Below are 19942 nucleotides of genomic sequence, written 5' to 3'. Positions count from 1 at the left end.
ATTACTATTATACTACAGATGCATTAAATCACATAGCTTGAATAATTCATTTTAAGGAAAATCTTTTTATAATCTTAAGCAATTAAGGATACAAAAATAAACTCTTATCGAAGTATGCCTAAAGTATACCCTAAAATATATCTCGAATAAATTTTGAAATCGTTAAATAAAAAATACATTTTCAAAAAATTTCTAGTAGGACGAAAAGTTACAATTTCTCACTCGACTTTTGAAATTTCAATTGTAAACGCTAGCACTAAAATAATTGTACTGCATTGATTTATTTAGAAAGTTGTGACGAATTATTATTTTTTCCATTTAAGAGCTTATGCTATTATCTTACGTTAATTTTTCTTTAATATCGCGTGAACTAACTTAATATACTGCGTTACTAAATGAATAATCCTAAGAAACTAAAGAGAAAAGATAAAAACTTCGTTGATTTGAAAAATTATAGAGATGATAATAAAAGTAGACATGTTTTGAGTGTCTGAAAATTAACGTCATAAGTTATTTACTCCTGTCGAGTCTTCAGAATGGGCGCCTATTTTTGAATGCTCGTCACATGTTGACTTTAATTTCCAGCTTCATGTTTTGTGAAACCCGTGAAGTTTTATCATCAGTTATACTGTTTTACATTTGGGTCTTGATCACTATTTTGGTAAGAATTTTAAATTCGTAAAAGCAAACATCTGCATTTTGATATTTTAACAGTGTTCACGTGGTCCTTAAGAAACTAGGAGAACCGAAGCATCAATATTGTAACTATAAAGTTATCATCAACCTTAAAATTTCTCTGAGTCTTTCAGAGGGACTCCCTAGAGTTCATTTCCACTTCGGCTTTTCTGCTCTGGTCACTAAGAGAGACCTTTTTCCAGCTCATCTTTGGCAGTTGGCATTGGAAGTTTCTAATGAGATCCCCAATAACTTCATAAAAATGTTTACGGGGGACCACGCTGGTAGTGGTATCTAAATTGAGAAACCAGGGCAAAAATTGTCCATCCATCCGTAACCTAGATTTATCCTTAGTCTTTCAAAGCGAACTTATTACAATCGAACAAGGTCTCGAAGCTATTCTCAACGAGTGTGACAGCGATGACCTATGGATTATTTCGAATTGTTGCAGCTCCCTTCAACACCTTAAAAATTGAATTACAGTTGGAGATTATACTAGCATTTCTAGTCTTCTTAAGCTTATTTCAAAGCACCACGATGTTCATTTTCAGTGGATTCCACCTCACGTTGAAATCTATGTCAATAAGTAAGCGGATCGCTTAGCCAAGGAGGGTCGTAGTCACTCAACACCTTCCTCTTCAGAGCATCAATCTAAAGTTAAATCTACAATTTCACAGAAATGGAAGACCCCTCCCTGACACCACTGGTATCTGAGCAAAGAGTCTGGCTCTTCGTTTGTTCTGAACTAAGACAGAATCTCACGAATGGCATTTCCAAGATTTGCAAAGAGAAACACGAGGAATCTCTCGTTCTTTCAGGTCAGATGGATCTTTGCAGTCTGCTCTAAATGTCAAGCTAAGAAGGCCTCTGCAGAACACATCCGGTGCTGCTTGGGTTTTTCCAGAGAGGACTTATATGCTTCTCCTCATGTGGCTCTCGATTTTATGATGCTTAACGGTCTAATGGAACTTGTCTGACTTAGTCAGACCGTTGGAGCAGAGGCCAACAACTGATTATTCCAAGTTATTTCCGGCTCGTATGCATAGCTATCAATTACTGAACTGGGAAAACTCGGGTACAATTAAAATTTTTAGCATGATTTGCTTTCCCTTGTTCGCACCCAACAAAGGAAAATATTCTACTTTAATTGGCGTTTTGTCAATTTTTGTTTCAGATTTTCGTGTTGGATGGCAGAAATTATTAACACACGCTTGGCAGATTTTAGTCACAATGGAAATTTTTGAAAAATTTAAGATTTTAGTCAAACATTACTTTCGCAATTACGACCATAAACTAAACGTTCTGATCTGAACTGAGCTGTATAAGAATATCTGTGTGCCTGAGGCCACTTGCTGCCCTTTGCCCATTCGTCCGGATCCTGACCAATGTGGTGGTTTGAGGAGGTGGTGGGAAGGCGAATGGAGTATTTTTGAGGACAGATGAGCGTTAAATTATGACTATGTAGCTATATGCAATGTGGTGATGAAACCATAAAGTAAAAAATTACATAAAATTAGAGTTCTACTTGAATATAAGGTTAAAATTGCACGAAAATACAGCTTGAAGATGAGATTATGTACACATTATTCATGCTTTGAATATGACGCTTCACAGCAATAGTATGCTACAATGAGCCAAATGTTTTTGTCGTGTATTAGGTTTTCAAATGAGAAGGTTTCGTTGAAGTTGGTTGCAGAGCAAGAGATAAACTGAACTTTCAAAATAAATTAAAGAATAATGGTTGCAAAAAATATCACTAATGTGAACTTGTTTTACATATGTTGCGGCTTGGAATAATTTTGAAATAAGTAGGCAGAATTGACATACGGGCAATGTAAAAAGTTGAAAGCTGTATATCGTTATTTGCTTTAGATTTTTATCTGCAAAAATTATTAAAAATAATCGTGAATCTTTTGCAGTTTTGTTTAGAAAAAGTTAGTAAAGTTATTTATAATTTTTCTCCACTGCTGAGAGAGTCAATATATCCGTTATTATCATCACTAAAAACTTAAAGCGCATATAAATAGAAACAAATAACGTGCATTCTAATTCAAGATGAATAAAATATTTTACTGCGTTCATCTTTTTTAGAATATTGATTAAAGTTTGATTTCTCTTTTGTGTTTCTTTTTGCGTATACTATTATGCATTCTACTTCAAAGCAACTTTTCCTTCCGGCCCAATTACCTAGCTCCTCCAAGAAGAAACTTGCATTCATAGCATAGCTGTCAAATCTTCCAGTTTTCCCGGAAAATTTCAATTTTATAGATACTTAAAGCTAGATAGTTGAAGCATTTATGCTTTGATATTTCATATTTAATTTAAAATAATTTTGTCCACTATTATGTACAGTTAATTAAATCATGTTATCAACTTATTTTTACTTGACCATTACTAGGAAAAGCGTTCTTTAAAGTGCTAGCTTTGGTAGCTATGTATATTTCAACTTTTGATTAAAATTAGGAACTAACGTGAAACAAAATGAAAAGTTTTTGATTTTGCTGCGTCTCTTTAAGCTAGAACACTGAGTTAAAGGGTAAATACCCTATCACCATCTTTTATAAAAAGAACTTTCTGCATAAGTGTAAAAGAAAGCTTGTACTTACACGGACAAAACTTTCCGGTGTACCTAATAATTAAGAATAGTAAGAGATATTTAACTTCTCACAAAAGTCAGCCATTAAGGATGTTGTTTTACAATCGATTTTCTCCCTTTCCCGTTTAACTTTGAGTCCTGGTTTCCTTTTACAAATCAAACTTTTAAGTCATTATCTCAAAACGAAATCGGAATTTAAATGAGCGAAGTACTTAGTTAGGGAGGAATCATTTCTCGATTTCCAGACTGTTGGAGAAAAATTTGATTGAGGCACGTATTCAATCATGTTGACCCGATAACAAACGTTGCGATTACGAAAACGTCTATGAAGTATTTGCTTAGCATCCGAGGTTTGTTAAATTTATTTTTATTTTTGAGAATTACTGTACAGAAAGTTCTGGATTCACAAACTTACTCAATACGTTCATGTTGTACAAAGAACATCATCCAGGGATCTCACTGAGAAATTACGCACTCAACACAATGAGAAAACAATTACTTTGAAAAGTAATATTATCTGAAGCATTTCCAATAAAAATAATTATAATTTTAAAGTAAATAAATCTTACAAATAATTTTATGAAGTGCTTTAAATTCTTCGCTACGTACTTAATACAAATGTCTTGTTTTCTACGTAATTTTTATCATTATCACTACTTTATATTTCGTATAATTTAACTTTAATTAAAACAAATAAATAAATGAATAAAAATTCTACACATTTCCGACCTGCTGTAAACTTTTTTCTTATTTTACTAAAACTAAAATACGAAATTTTTTTTCTCATAATGTAAGAAATAAAAGAAAATCACTTCAGAAACAATGATGCGAAATTCATAAAATATTTATTGCAAAATCACTTTTGAAACTTGTTTGAGGACATCATAAATTTTCTTCTGACATCTGTGGCATTGTATTTAATTGCTTTTCAGCAAAATATTTCTCTCTTTTGCAAACCTACAAAATTGAAAAGCGGTAGAATTTAGAAAAGAGTTTTTGTAAATACACCAAACTTAGCAAAACCTAGATGTATAAATTCCGAAGCTAAAAATTAATCGATTAAAGTAGTAAAACTATCGAGTAGTGTAGTAAAAAATTAATCGTGTAAGTAGTAAAAGTATCGAGTACTGTAGTAAAAAATTAATCGAGTAAAGTAGTAAAAGTATTGAGTAGTGTAATAAAAAATTAATCGAGTAAAGTAGTAAAAGTATCGAGTAGTGTAGTAAAAAATTAACCGAGAAAAGACTAAGTTATAAATCGCATTACATATATTGTTACATCTTCATCTGAAACGTTAAATTCGCGAAGGTGTTAAGAGTAGCTCCCGATTTTTACGTATGGAATTTTTTGAAACTCTCTTTCAATGAAATGTTCCGGAGAGATTCGATATATCTCATATATCGAATCGGCAATTCGATATATGAGATATATCGCTTATTATTCGATATATATCATATATCAGACATAAACAGGGTTTTTTATTTTATTTCACAACTGGTGTTGAACAGCAGACCCAATTTTCGGGTTTTCGACTACTAATGTTCAACTCTGTAGTATTGTTATTTTGAAACCAATCCAGAAGACAAGATAACTCCTGGATCAAGCATTGCGAGAAATTTGCCTTCGTGGGGGACTCTTTGATGGAACTAACCAGCATATTCGTTACATGGAGAGGAAAACCTCCAACGGTTACCTTATCGGCAAGAGGATTCTAACCCATGATCCGTCTGCCACTGAGAATATTTTACGTCATTACTGTGGTCGGTGGGAGCCGCGTGCGTATCGACAAAACGTCGTTATAGGTACACTTTTTTTTACCGGGATTCAAACCCGGTTCACCTTAATGGAAGGTGGATATATATATATATATATATATATATATATATATATATATATATATATATATATATATATATATATATATATATATATATATATATATATATATATAAAGAGAGAGAGAGAGAGAGAAAATTCAGTTCAAGATACAAATACAAAAAAAAAGGAAAATTCAAGAAATAGATTCCAAGCAAGCTGCGACAGCACTAAGCTGCTAGTGTCAGACCTGGAAGAATATTTGAAGAAAATATTTTAACATTAAATACAAAAAGTAATTGCCTCATCCGACAACGAAATTATTAACATGAAATGTATATGGATATGTGGAGGGTATATGGGTATGATTGTTTGTGGCATTATACCGCCAATCATTGAAACTGCTCCCACACTGGCTGCGTGTTATTACCCCCCTGACGATGCTGCCATGTTTGGTTGTGCTTCCACTTTAATTTCCTTTTAATATTTTTCCTTTTTGTTAGCTCCTTTAGTGCTTTCACCAGTTAGTTTTTTTGTTTGCCATTTAGCTTGTCATTTCATGTTAATGATTTCATTCTCGCATAAGGTAATTACTTTTTGTATTTCACCTTAAAACATTTTCTTAATATATATATATATATATATATATATATATATATATATATATATATATATATATATATATATATATATATCAAAACCCTAAATTAGATAGAAGAATAGTGGCACAATATATTCCAAAGACATATATACAGGGTTATTCATAATTCCCTCAGCCTGTAAACGCCATTTTTCTTTACTACAACTGGCTTCAGTGGTACAAGTTACTGCCATCTACCGGCAACTTCCTAAATTAAAACTTTCATATGTTCTTTTTTGCCATATTTCGTCTTCGTTTTTTTACTATAACGCTTCGAAACCCCGGAAGGAATTACGAATAACCCTGTATATATATATATATATATTCTAAACCTCTAAGCTAGTAGGACAAACATTTACATAATAAATATAAAATAGTATTTTTTACTATTTCTGTTAACTTTTTTTACAATGATGTATGCATGTTTTTGATTGTTAAATTTTACTTTATTTTCTAGTATATTTTTTTCAAGTGGTTGCGAACTCAAGATTGAATATCAGTTTCGGGTATAATTTTTTTTTCCTATCAATTAGACAACTAAAATACTATCCAGTTGTACTGATGTTTAGTTATTTATGGCAAAATTTCCTGATTTTGCCCTGCAATTTATATTGTTATTAGAAGGTACTGGAGTTTGTCCCTATTCTCGCTAGTAATTCCAAAATCCTATATATTATATTAGCCAATAGGACGAACGTAAAAGAACTAACAATTGTTATTTTTTTCAATTTCTGGATTTTTCTACAGTCTATTTTCTTATATATATATATATATATATATATATATATATATATATATATATATATATATATACAGGGTGTCTCAGTTAAGCGTTTCAGAACTTCTAAGAGGGGTAGGGGGCATCCTGACGACTCGAAATCATATAGCAATGTGGGGTCGGAAATGCTTTCCTGAAGCGGTGACTTACACAGAAGCTCCATAAAGAAAGGAGACCGTAAGTGAAAAATCGCTATAATAATACATTGAAAAAATTATATGGCCTCCTCGGTCACCCGACCTATCACGTCTTGATTTCTGGAGTCATATGAAAACACTGGTTTATGACACCCCTGTTGATAATGCTGGTTGCAAGAATGACAGTAGCTGCCTGCGAGATATGCCTGGAGTATTGCAGAATGCTCGAATGTCCATGCGCCGGAAATGTGAGGTGTACAGTGTAGCCGGTGGCAGAAACTTCGAACACTTACTTTGGACCATGTACCATATAATTTTTTCAATGTATTATTATAGCGATTTTTCACTTACGGTCTCTTTTCTTTATGGTGCTTCTGTGTACGTCACCGCTTCAGGAAAGCATTTCCGACCCCACATTGCTATATGATTTCGTGTCGTCAGTATGCCCCCTACCCCTCTTAGAAGTTCTGAAACGCTTAACTGAGACACCCTGTATATATGTATATATTTCTCTAACACGGTGACAAAAGAAAGCCTCATTACAACTTCCCGAATGGCAACGCTAGAAAATCACCGCTAAAAATTTCACATGCCAAATCTAGCTGAGGCGGCTCAACATATAGCACTTTTAAAAACAGAAACTGAAATAACCGGAGAGAGCATTCTCATCAAATGTGATCTCGTCCGAAATTCACCCTATCAGCTGGGGCAATCTCATACTATTAAGCTAGGCAGAAGTGAGTAGTCTTTGTCAATAGATCTCTATTTTAGTATTTTGTCGAAAGCGCTTTTTTTCACGAATTTATTTGACGATTTTTGATTTACATCACGAATTTATTTAGTTTTATTATTGTTATTAGTTATTCATTGAAAAATGAGTCTCAGTCGTGCTATTGAGCTTTAAGATTTTATACTATTGCTCATAACTAATAGGTTTAACGAATTACTTGTCATTTATTTGAATTCAAATTTATTTTAATGACTTAGTATTTACTAAAAAGGTGAATTTTTTTAAAAAAAAAAAATTGTTACATGAATTTGAATGATTGTTTTGAATTCTTAGAATTTTGTGCATTTGCAATATACCTAATGTAGCGTATCTACCACTACAAAATTACAACTACAATTCACTAGTATATAAGACATGTTAACTCGACTATATGTTGGGGTACCTTTTCATAGATGACGGTTGACATGGTCGATTACTCCTCTCCCCACATTGGTGACCTTCGGACGTGATGTGAACATGCCTACCTTGGCAGTAACGCCCACTTCGATATGAACACGCCTACCTAGACAGTAACGCCTACTGCGATGGATGATCCACATTGAAAAGTTGACTTGCAGCTTGTGACTGCGACATTATCCACCTCCTCGCACTGTTGCTACTCAGTCTTGTCTCGATCACGCACAACGTCGGCTTGCATACTTGTGATTACTCGACTGCTAACGGCAACACAGGAGCAACTACGACCGGGAAGTTAATACACCTCTCACATTCAGCACTCAAAAAGTACGGTGATCTTAACCCCTTGGGGACGGGTGATTCAGAAATGCATTCGCACAAAATCAGAATCAAGTTGTAATTAAATAAAAAACCGGTAATTTAAATGTAGTCGTTGCTGATTTGACAGACTTACTTTGCTTTTACTTTAATTATTGTTAGTTTAATCATATATAAAATCAATGCTAATTCAAAGTATAACTAAATAGTTTTATTTTGAACAAAGTAATGGTGAATTAAATAAATCAAATAATTATAACTCCGTCCACAAATAAACTACTAAAGAAATACTTTGATTACCTGTTTTATATATTTACCCTGATTGATACGGTTTTATGCTGTCACATATTTGTGACAGTCGGCGCGAAAGGGTTAATACAGCTCTCCCGGCTTCTCACAAAACAGCAATGAATCAACTAGTGGTATTCGTTCATCGAATTCTATCACAGATATAATTTTGGTGGGGGAGTACTGTAGCGTATCTACCACTACAAAATTACAACTACAATTCACTAGTATATAAGACATATTAACTCGACTCTATGTCGGGGTACCTTTTCATAGATGACGGTTGACATGGTCAGTAACTACTCTCCCCACACCTAAGTTAATAGCGAGCGAAGCGAGCTTGGTTTGCGAAGCGAACCATATAAGATTGCGTAGCAATTTTCGGAGGTTGGCGAGCGTTCGCGAGCAGGGGGCGCAGCCCACTAGTTCATTTATATTAATTTTACATTAATTTTATAATAAGGAAAATAATTTTTATTATAGTTACAGCAATTGTCTAAGGTTTAAGATGTGCCAATGCCAAAGTTTGTTTTTATTATAATGTTTTATTAAAATTTAATGCGATCATGGTATTGTCATTTGAAAAATTTCAAATATGTGGAAGAAAGCCGCCATTAAGGCGATTCTATCATTCATTTAATGTTATGAAAACTGTAATTATTTTGTAACTCTCTAGTTTTGAATAGAATTGAAGTTTTAAAGTTACTTTGACTTAAATAATAGTTCTGGGTATGTCTTACGTAATCAAAAACACAAATCTCTAACAAAACTGATAATCATAAGTCATATATGCAATATAATATCACTTACAGCTAATGCGAGATCAGAATGAGTATAGCTATATTGATTATTAAAGTAATACGTACTGCATTCCAGGGTCAGAATCCAGTATAACGTCTTGCGCTAATTTCATGAGAACGCGTATTATATCTTCAGGATTTTCAGAATCTGAAGCAGATCTTTTCGACCTTCAAAGGAAAAAAAATATCAATAAATAAATACAACATTAAACGTTAACAATAAAAATTATTTTTTATGGTGAAAGGGTGTGTTTAATGTACGTTGTTTGTAAAATAAAAAAAAAAATAAAAATTCAAATGACTTACTATTAAATGAGTACTTCACATAAGGACTTTACCAAGTCCTTATGTGAAGGACTTGGTACTTCCAAGTCCTTCACATTGTCATATACCTGCGTTATTAAGACTCGATTATCTTTGTAAATTAAGTTTTGGTAGCATTTCTTTCATTTTTTAAGCAGATATACATTTTACAAAAGTACGAAACATTTTTTAAGTTGACTTTTTTTAAAATTCTAGTCTTACTTTGGTACATCAATTTTTATGAGTCAACTTCTGAGAGTGTGACATTTGCACCTTATGTCTTTATTTTCAATTTTGTAACAAAGATTTTTTTTAAATGACAATTTTGATTAAAACATTAAATTTATTTTTTCATAAATCTTATGCCTAACATCTCAATTTGAATTTGTAAAATGTCCCTTCTGTTAAACCTTATCGCCAAATATTTAAAGTAAATTTTCAGCGTAATTGCAAAATATATACAGGGTTATTCACAATTCCCTCTGCCTGTAAACGCCATTTTTCTTTACTACAACTCGCTTCAGTGGTACATGTTACTGCCATCTACCGGCAACTGCTTAAATTAAAACTTGAATACTTTCGGAATAATTTCATATGTTCTTTTTAGCCATATTCGTCTTCCTTTTTTTACTATAACACTTCGAAACCCCGGAGGGAATTATGAATAACACTGTACTGTCCAGATTTTTGTTGCTGAACGTAAAACTTGTTTGAAAGATAGGCTGTATTTAAAGTAAGCCGTATGCTTTTTTAATATCTTTATAATTTGGCAGAAAAGGACAGTTTCTTATAGTTTACTTGTCACTACTCTCTGCTCTCTGTTAATATACAAGAGTAAATGAAAAAGTTAGGCGAATATGTGATGGAAAGAAAAACGTACAGAGATACGGTGATGAAACTTTATCATGTTTTAATCTTGGTATCACACTACTATTCTAAGAAGGAACCAAAGTAATACGTTTATTCCAATGGGTCACCAATTCATCCATGCTCAGTTCAAAAAATTCTTGCTCCAGGTTCCATAACCAGAGGTAAGTGTAGCCTGATGTGTCTCATGCGGTGCCTGGAAACGTGGTCCTCGGAGGTGATTCTTCCGAGGACCGAACAAATGGCAATCTGAAGGGGTTAAATCAGGACTATACGAAGGATGGTCGGCAATCAAGTCATGAAATTTGAGCCTCCTAAGGTGTGTACAGGTAAGTGGGAATGTGTGTATACCTCTTCTTTAGCCCATTCGGGTTATCATTTGTTCAGTTCCCTGAACAATCACCTCCATGGGAAGCGTTATGGAATCTGGAGCAGGAATTTTTCGAACGGGATATGGATAAATTGGTGCTAAGTTGGAATAAATGTTTAGATTACTTAATTTCCATTTTCGAATAGTAGTGTAATACCATACTTCAAACCTTATAGAGTTTCATCGCTGCATCTCCGTACGTTTTTCACTCCATCACACATTCACTTTACTTTTCGATTCAGATTTGGAAAAAATATTTAATTAATATAAAAGTTATTAAACTAATCAATTTGAAGGCAACATATTGAACAAAATTGCAGTAAGAAGTTTATATAATCCCTATCCTTTTATAAGTGATTCATATTCCTTATTCCCATCCCTTACTCCCTTTAAGACAACTTTCAAATTTTCAGAGTATAGCATGAAGATTTTTACTTCCTAAGAAGATTAAAGTTTAAATATATAAATCGTCTGTGCTACATGTTTTATAATTTATACACTAGTTTGTATTTTATAGCTAATGGTCTGTTTAAGGATTAATTTTTAAAAATAAATCCTACAAAGTTTATTAAGCCTAACAAGCTTTAAGTGAAATATTATTTTTCAAGATTTAGCCCCTTGTATGTCTGTCCTTACTGCCCCCTTTAACGCCTTCCTTCTCGCTCCCGTGATATTTCCGGGCTGGAGTGTTCAGTAGTAACGCGCCAATAAGAATAAAACTAATTAATTTCTTTTGCCCGACAAACATTTAATTTCCCTTTTTACACACCAGATGGCAGCACCAGGATATTTTTAATGTGATTGTAGATAGTTAGATTATTTTAAACTAGATGTCAGCACTAATCAAATAGCCCTAGTAAAAAAATAGGCACTTTTATGGCCGTTTTCTTGAAAATTAACCGATCGTTAAGGGGTTAAAATGCGTTTTAAATATTTTTCTTTCCTTTTTTATAATCAACTTAATAGTTAATATCTACAAATATGCATAAAGTGGATTCCCAATGTATGTTTCACGACTGTATCGATTAATTTTATTATTTATACTTAGTTTTTTTTTTATATGACGCACTTTACCATGTCTTTGAAACAGGCAATGTGACTAGTGCCAGCAGCGAGTCTTCGTGCCCTATAATCTACTATTGGCCAAGATTTGTTTTAAACATGTGACAGCGCTCCGCCTCTTACAGCTTACTTTATCGACATTTTTTCTGGAAAGTGAAGAAATTCGGTGAATCAGCCAGTTTTCTAGATTTCATTCCTATAGAATATAAAGCTTTGCAGGAGGCAATTGCAGGTTAGAAAGACTAGTCAATTGAAACTCTCAGCCACCTCATACAAGCACACAGCGTTACTAAAATAGGACCATTTGTCGAAAGCCAATCTAAACTCTTTTATTTCCTTCAGGAAACGATGTGAAACCTTCACTTTCCAGAAAATATAATAAGACTTAATCCCTTATTAAGATTTTTTTTTTTCTATTTGAAATTATTTAACCACTGCTTATACTTTCCAACTCTCATGAGTGTTATGTACATTCATGCATAGCATCAATCATTGAATCATCCATATTACATACATAAACGCAGGAAGCGTTAGTGACGAAAAATATTTGGGAGTTTCCCGTCAAAACTTAGAGTTTACAACGATTACATGCAGAAAATAGGCAGTTCGAAACTTTTCGCCACAATTGTTCCCATTTGTTCAGTAACCCTATGTTCTGGTACTAGATGATTTTCAGAAAAGGATTTCTTTTTAAATACTTTCTAACCAGAGTTGAACAACCGACCCAAACCTGAGTTCACGAGTATTTAATTCTATAGCCTTGTAATTTTGAACCAATCCAGAAGACAAGGGTACTACTGGATCAAGCATTGGGACAAACTAACCTTCGAAAAGGACTTTTTTGATGGAGGAACTGCACCGCATTTATGTGCACGGAGAGGAAAACCATAAAAACCTCTCAAGTTTTGTCCAGACTACGACGTCAGCAATGTGGTTGGTGCGACCTGGGAGCAGAATTTGCGTAAACCTGCTACAACTTGAAATTTGCCTTCGGGGAGAAGAAGAGAGATCAAGTAACCGAAAAGGTTACTGATTGAGGTTCACGAGATTCTTCCACGGTTAGCCTGACGGCAAGGGGACTCTAACCCATGATCCGTCAATCACTGAGGATATTTCACGTCAGCACTGTGATCGGTGCATGCCGGATGCGGAATTCGTATCGACTGGGATTCGAACCCGGTTCGCCTCATTGGAAGGCGAACGCTCTATCCCCTGAGCCATCGCGGCTCTTCAGAGAAGAATTGCAAGCTTCATGTTGCACTTCTGATAGGTTCTCAAACATGCTCATAAAGTTGGTGTCTGATATCCCGGGTGGTCAATAGATTCGGCACATAATTTCACTTTCCAGAAAATCGTTCACCTGATGAACTTTACGTCCTCATCTGGTGTCATCTTATATTCATCTTACAGTGTACGTTTTCGTTTATAAAATAAAATCAAAATTAACTGCACCACTGAAAAACAAAGAAAGGGCTCCCATATCTAAAACCATTTAAAGTGCTCATCTTAAAGTAACGGAGGTCTGTACGGCCATTCAAGAAGATTGCCCAGAACATCAAATCTTCGCTATCATAATGGTTGATTTCTAAATGCTTCAGGAGCAGAGAGTAGGTCCGTAGTTTAAATGGTTAATGCGGATTGATTATATGAATACAATTGATCGTTGCAAAGAAAATAAACATTTACCTGTTTAAACTATTAACTGGTTATATAACGTAATTTCCAGATTAGCAAGAGGTCACACAAAAAGTCTCTCGTTTTTCGAAGGCAAGAGAATCTTCGAGATCTGCTCCAAATGCCAAATTGAGCAGGCTTCTCCCGAACACATCCTGGACTGTTTGGGACTTTCCAGAGAGGACATATATTCATCCCCCATTCTGGTTCTCGATTTCCTTAGGGTCAACGGTCTGATGGACCTTGTCTGACTTCGTCAGGCATTTGGACGATAAGCCACAACAACACAACACAACTGGTTATATTGAAACTTTAACCAGTCCTGCCTAACGTTTACTCTTTCCAACGAAGTATTTCCCAAGCGGTTGTGAGAAACAAATTGAAATAAAATTGTAGATAGAATTAACTTTTTACAATTGCTACAGTGTTCGTGCATTTTCGTTTCTATAACTTGCTCTTATATATAAGTTTATTTTATTTACAGAGGTAGTCATAATCATATTAAATTAAATGTATTAATCAAAAAAAAAAGGAAATTTAAAAATGAAATAGTGGGGAGAATCCGTATTTGGTAGTAGCAAGGCGTGAGAATGTCAAGAAGGTAAAGAGAGATAGTGAATTGTACCTGGGAAGTACAATTAAATTTTTTGACAAACTTCGTACTAGAAGTGTATTTCTTTTATCCTTTTTTCCCTACTTATTGTGAAAATATATCATTTTATGATATCGCTCAGGCAATGTGCTCAGTATTAATTCTCTACTTTCATATTTAGGATACAAGGACCTCAAGGTAACACCACAAGGATCCGCCATCACAAGACGAAGGAATAAAGGGTCACTCCGGCCTCAGGCACCCCTACCAACCGACAGGACTAGTAGCAAAGCTTAAACTCACAATAAAGCTTTAACAACAAAATAGATAAGTTATGTACCTGATGTTGCTTATACCATTCGCTGGATAACTAAAGGTATAATCCATGGAAGATATGATAAAGCTTAGCAATAAAGCCAATCCGCAAATGTGTCTCGGCATCTCGAATACTCTTTAGCTGAAATAAATAAAGATCAAAATTAATTTATATTTAGACAATGTGCACCAAAGTAATCACATATCAGAGATGCCAACTTGCTCCGGACAGCAAATATATATTTTAAAGTGGTAGTTTATCAATTGTAATTCTTGGTTTAATAAATTCAATTTAGTAGACTTTTATTCACCACTATTTCTAAATAATTCGTAGGCTTATATAATTCACCACGTTCTTAAACTTACGTCATGCTATACCTTTTAAATAGCATGCAAAAATTATCAAATATTTGAAAAATTTATTTAGGAGTTATTTACCGTTTTTTTAATTATTTAGGCTTGTCCGGAGCAGTTGGCATCTCTGACATATGTTCATTAAGATTAGTTCATATACAATGTGATTAAAAAATCTCGAAATAATGAAATGCTCATAGTTGCCACCTTTAATGTCTTAGCTTGGTAGGTTGCACTGGGGAACAAATTTTTTTGCTTTCGGTTGCATGGGATTTTTGAACGGATCTTAGATATTTTCGAGTCGTTGAATTCAAACCTACAATCTGTTTTTCTCTACAACATTTTTCATGCAATTTAATAATATATTCCAACCAGGAATTTTTAGTATTCTTTCAAATGAATGCTAAAAATGAATTCTCGAGTGAATACTAATTTATATCTATAAATTTTATAATATGATAACTATCCCATTATACTTAACCCTTTACGACCGGATGTAATTTTAACATTCTTCTATCCCTCGTATAAAAAAGCTCAAAGCCGAAGAAGTGATGAGGGTTATTTGGTAGTATGCCTGGTAGAAGAAATCTTTTTATTTTAAAAAAGCAAACAAAGGAATGGAGTGAAATTTCTGAGACTCCTTTTCTAAACTTGTTTTTGGTAAAAATTAGAAAGCTGAATTGAGAGATAGGTAAGCACTATATTTATGTCGCACTAGAGCTGCACAATGGGCCGTCGGCGAATGTCTGGGGAACATCCCTGAGGTTGATCCGAAGGCACGCCATCACAATTTTGATCAAATGCAGAGTGGACGGCTGATCAAAGTGATCACCCACCCTGACCGCAGCAGCCAGTGATGTTTGACTTCAGTGTTCTACTGGGATTTCACGATCTACCCACTGCGGGACTTTGAATTGTGAGAATATCGTAAATTATTTTTTCTCTTACTTGATTGTAGAGGAGCTACAGACAAGTCTACAGACAAGCTTGATTGTAGAGGGGCTACAGACAAGTCTACAGACAAGCCTGATTGTTGAGGGGCTACAGACAAGTCTACAGACAAGCTTGATTGTAGAGGGTCTACAGACAAGTCTACAGACAAGCTTGATTGTAGAGGGGCTACAGACAAGTCTACAGACAAGCCTGATTGTTGAGGGGCTACAGACAAGTCTACAGACAAGCTTGATTGTAGAGGGTCTACAGACAAGTCTACAGACAAGCTTGATAGTAGAGGGGCTACAGACAAGTCTACAGACAAGCTTGATTGTAGAGGGATAGATTCCAACTTTTCAATATTATTGAATAAAATTTAACTTCCAAACATAATATTTATAACAAATGTAAAACTTTTAAGGACCTTATATTTGCAAATTTTGTTACATATATGTAGATTAAGCTGAATTTTTACAATATTAATATTGGTTTGGCTGATTTGAGGTTACAGGCAACTTTGAATTACGAAAACTGTAGATTCTCTCCGCAAATTCTGCTACGGAGGTGGTGAGTAACCCTTACAATTTTGCAGTTTTGATCATAAGGGATTAAGGTTGTTTTTCAAAGGTTCTGTTGTCGCATGAAATTATTTTTTAAGTGAATAATATGCTGTTTTCATAACTGTTGTGAGCACTTGTAACAGTTACTCATGACTGTTAGGTCAAGTTTAGTTTATCAGTAGCTAGCACCTATATACTAATTCTGAAAACGTCAACGAGGAGAAAAGCCACAGTTTTCAGAAAAGCATCGGTAATTTTTCAGTGTTTAAAAATTTACTCTAATGTTACACTATATAAACTCTTAAAATTTTGTTAATTTTCATCTCAGTGGGGAAACGTTGCTAAAAAATTTTTTTTTCAAAATGTTTAATAACTTTTAAAATATATAAGTCATTTACCCGTTCTTGAGTCCAGATAATTCTTTACGGCGAGATGGTATGTATAATTTAAAATTACAGCTTTGCTTCATAAGTAAGGCACTTAAACTGTGGTTTTTTTTTTATTTTCCTTGATGAAAATGTTTAGAAAAACCATGTTAAACGTCTAACATTTTTAACTTCTAAATAATTGTGGCAAATCATCATTTCACGATAATCTTTTGCATCAGCATAAAAAAGGTCAACTGATTATTGATCATTATGACAAAAGGTTAAAAAAAATAATTAATTGATAAAATTATAAAAGAAAATAAAGTAATTAATTAAAAACTAATAATAAAATAACAGATAATTCTTCATGGCAAGATGGAATGTATAATTTAAAAATGTAGCCTTGCTTTTTTTTTTCTAGGCGACAATGTTTCGAAAAACCATATTAAACGTCTAACACTTTTAACTTCTAAATAATTGTGGCAAATAATCATTTCACGATAATCTTTTGCATCAGTTTAAAAAAGTTCAATTAATTATTCATCATTGTGACAAAAAGTTAAAAAAATAATTAATTTATTAAATAATAAAAGAAATTAAATTAATTAATTAAAAAAGAATAATAAAATAACAGATAATTCTTCATGGCAAGATGGTATGCATAATTTAAAAATGTAGCCTTGCTTCATAAGTAAGGCACTTAAGCTGTGTTTTTTTTTATTTTCTGGGCGACAATGTTTCGAAAAACCATATTAAACGTCTAAAAGTTTTAACCTCTAAATAATTGTGGCAAATCATCATTTCACGATAATCTTTTGCGTCATTTTTAAAAAGGCCAATTGATTATTGATCATTTGGACAAAAAGTTAAAAATAAATATTTAATAAATTAATTAATAAAATAAATTTAATTAATTAATTAAAAATTAATAATAAAACATTTTATTATTTTTTTAAGTAAAGCTTGATAAAAACACTATAAATTTTCAAAATATAATAACAGTTTCCTAATACATTTTGTTTTTTCGGACACATAAATACTTATTTTTCATCTGCACACATACAAAGAAATACCATGGTTAATTTGCAACTGCAAAGAATGGGAAATTAAAATATTTTCGACTCAAAATTTACTATTTACTTAAAGCAGACGAATTCGTTTAAGACAAAAGAGAAAAAAAAAAAAGAATACAACCGGTACACCAACAACTCACCTCCCTGAAACAGATATTTGCTAGAAAATTCTAGTTCATTGCTACCTACAACATAAAGCAACGGCATAAAACAAATCATTTCATTGGAATTCCGAGTTCCAGAAATGAAGCAAATGTTAGTTCATAACAAAAGTCAATTAATCATGGAAGATTTTTATTTTCCTGTTTCGTCGGGAATGTGCTAATATCCTTCCTGGAGTGTGCTAAATTTCCATTCCGCTGCAATTAAATTCAAATGTACAAGAAGTTATAGGTACTAGACATTCTTTGCTGAAAAAATTATTCTCTGATTTAAATGGGCTTCCTATTCATGTGATGAAACGCAGACATATGTTTTTCTATTTATTAAATTTCTTTGCAGAAACTTTTATTAATCTTAATTTAATATTTATTTTTAGATGTTAAATGCTAAATAGGTACCTCCATGCATATTTATTTTATTTTTTTAATACGTTTTATGGATATTAATTATTTTATTTTGCATATTTTATTTGCTTACATAAATCTTTGAAAGCATTTAAAGTCTTATAGAAAATTATTTTTTCCCTAAAACATTAATTCAGTTTTCAAATTAAAGTGAGTAATTCTTAATTTTTATATATGATTTGTATCCATTTATAATGTTCTATTGGGGAAAAGTATAGTAATATAACTATTAGTTTAAGTATGTAACAGTTTTATAAAATTTCAAGTTCTTTTATAAAATTTCAAGTTCTATATTTAAAATTTAAAATTCTTTTCAATTGTTAACGTTAATATTTAAGCAGAATTTAATTCTTATTTAATTCTTAGGTTTTATCTAGGAAAAACAAAACACACCTACTCTATATGATGTATGAGCAATATAAAATTTTTAATTTTAATATTTATTCAAGGAACTCTCGAATTTTTTTCCAACTTAGGATATAACTAGCAACTTCTTCAAAAAAAATTTTCAGTACATTTTTAAAACTGAATAAAACAGCGTTATTTTTTTCATTTTTTAAATATGAATAAAGTGAAATGTTAGTCATAGCGGTAATTACGATTGATTAAGTAAAGAGATAATACTAAGTAAGTAAAAATAATTGAGTTTCTACCACTTTTTACATTTTTAGTCGTCCGTGACATCCTGTATTAACCACTTTCGGTTCAAATCTTATAACAGAAAAAAAACTATTTTTTGGAGCATTATTTATAATTTTAGGAAAAGAGTGTAAAAAGATAGCATAGGAAACGAGTATAACAGTAAAGTTTTGAGTCATTTTTAAATATTTTAATTTTTTGAACTTTTAATTTTTAACTTCTAAACCAGTTGCAGATAAAATGACCAAATTTTCGCAGGTTCCCAAGAACTCAAATATATCATTTCTTCCTATATAAATAAAAAAAAATTTACACAGATCCTTATAAAAAAAATTCCGATCACAGAAAGTCCTTTTTTAGGTTAGGAACCTTATGACCACATATTTCTCTTAGAATTCAAAAAGAATCCATGAAAAGACGATGACAATGTTTTATTGGGGGACACTGAAACCAAACTATAGATTGCAGTTCCACAAATTGAATGAACTCCCCCCCCCCCTCCCATGAGATACCCCGTGACATCATTTCTTTTCATGTCACCAAAGGAAAATGTTTTCCTCTCGTGAATGATGTTCCATTAAAAGAAAATAACTGATATGTCTATAATGAACGTTAGGATACTGACTTCAAACATCGAAATATCATTCAGTGTTCATACAGTACTTAGGAAATTTAAAAAGTGGTGTTAATATTCTACTACAGTAGTTACAAATTTCTTTTTATTCATAAGGATGCTACGGGCGACTAAAAATGTTCAAAGTGGTAGAAACTCAATTCATTTTTTAATTATTTATTATCTCTTCAATAATTCAATCGCAATTATGATCACTTGACTAAAATTGCATATTTAAAAAAAAAGGTATATTTTTCAACAGTCAGCTGAGAAAAAATATGCTGAAAAATTTGCTGATTTTAATCTCTTATATCAAAGTTTTGAATATTATTTTTCACCACTTTTTACATTTTTAGTCCCTGGCAACCCTGTCATCATCATCAAAATTTATTTTCCCATCCATCTTGAAATTTTAAATTT

General features: G+C 32.6%; 1 protein-coding gene and 1 long non-coding RNA gene across 2 annotated transcripts in view; one reads left to right on the top strand and one right to left on the bottom strand.

Annotated features, from left to right (window-relative positions):
* LOC147803964 (uncharacterized) overlaps window positions 1-19942 on the top strand; it is a 323077-nt gene that overhangs the window by 100404 nt on the left and 202731 nt on the right. The gene's annotated exons all lie outside the window — the stretch shown is intronic.
* Window positions 1-19942, bottom strand: part of LOC107451280 (diuretic hormone class 2) — a 28315-nt gene that overhangs the window by 3167 nt on the left and 5206 nt on the right. The window contains exons 2-3 of the mRNA XM_087150465.1: window positions 14442-14558; window positions 9300-9401 (exon numbers count right to left, since the gene is read on the bottom strand). Coding sequence (XP_087006591.1) covers window positions 9300-9401; window positions 14442-14542 — 203 coding nt within the window. The 5' untranslated portion in view covers window positions 14543-14558. The remainder of the gene's footprint in view (window positions 1-9299; window positions 9402-14441; window positions 14559-19942) is intronic.

This window comes from Parasteatoda tepidariorum, chromosome 9 (genome assembly GCF_982258835.1).
Source record: "Parasteatoda tepidariorum strain Cologne lab strain chromosome 9, Ptep-v5.0, whole genome shotgun sequence".
Taxonomy (NCBI): Eukaryota; Metazoa; Arthropoda; class Arachnida; order Araneae; family Theridiidae; genus Parasteatoda; species Parasteatoda tepidariorum.
Note: the sequence above shows the minus strand (reverse complement) of the source record. Positions and strands in the feature narration are given on the sequence as shown.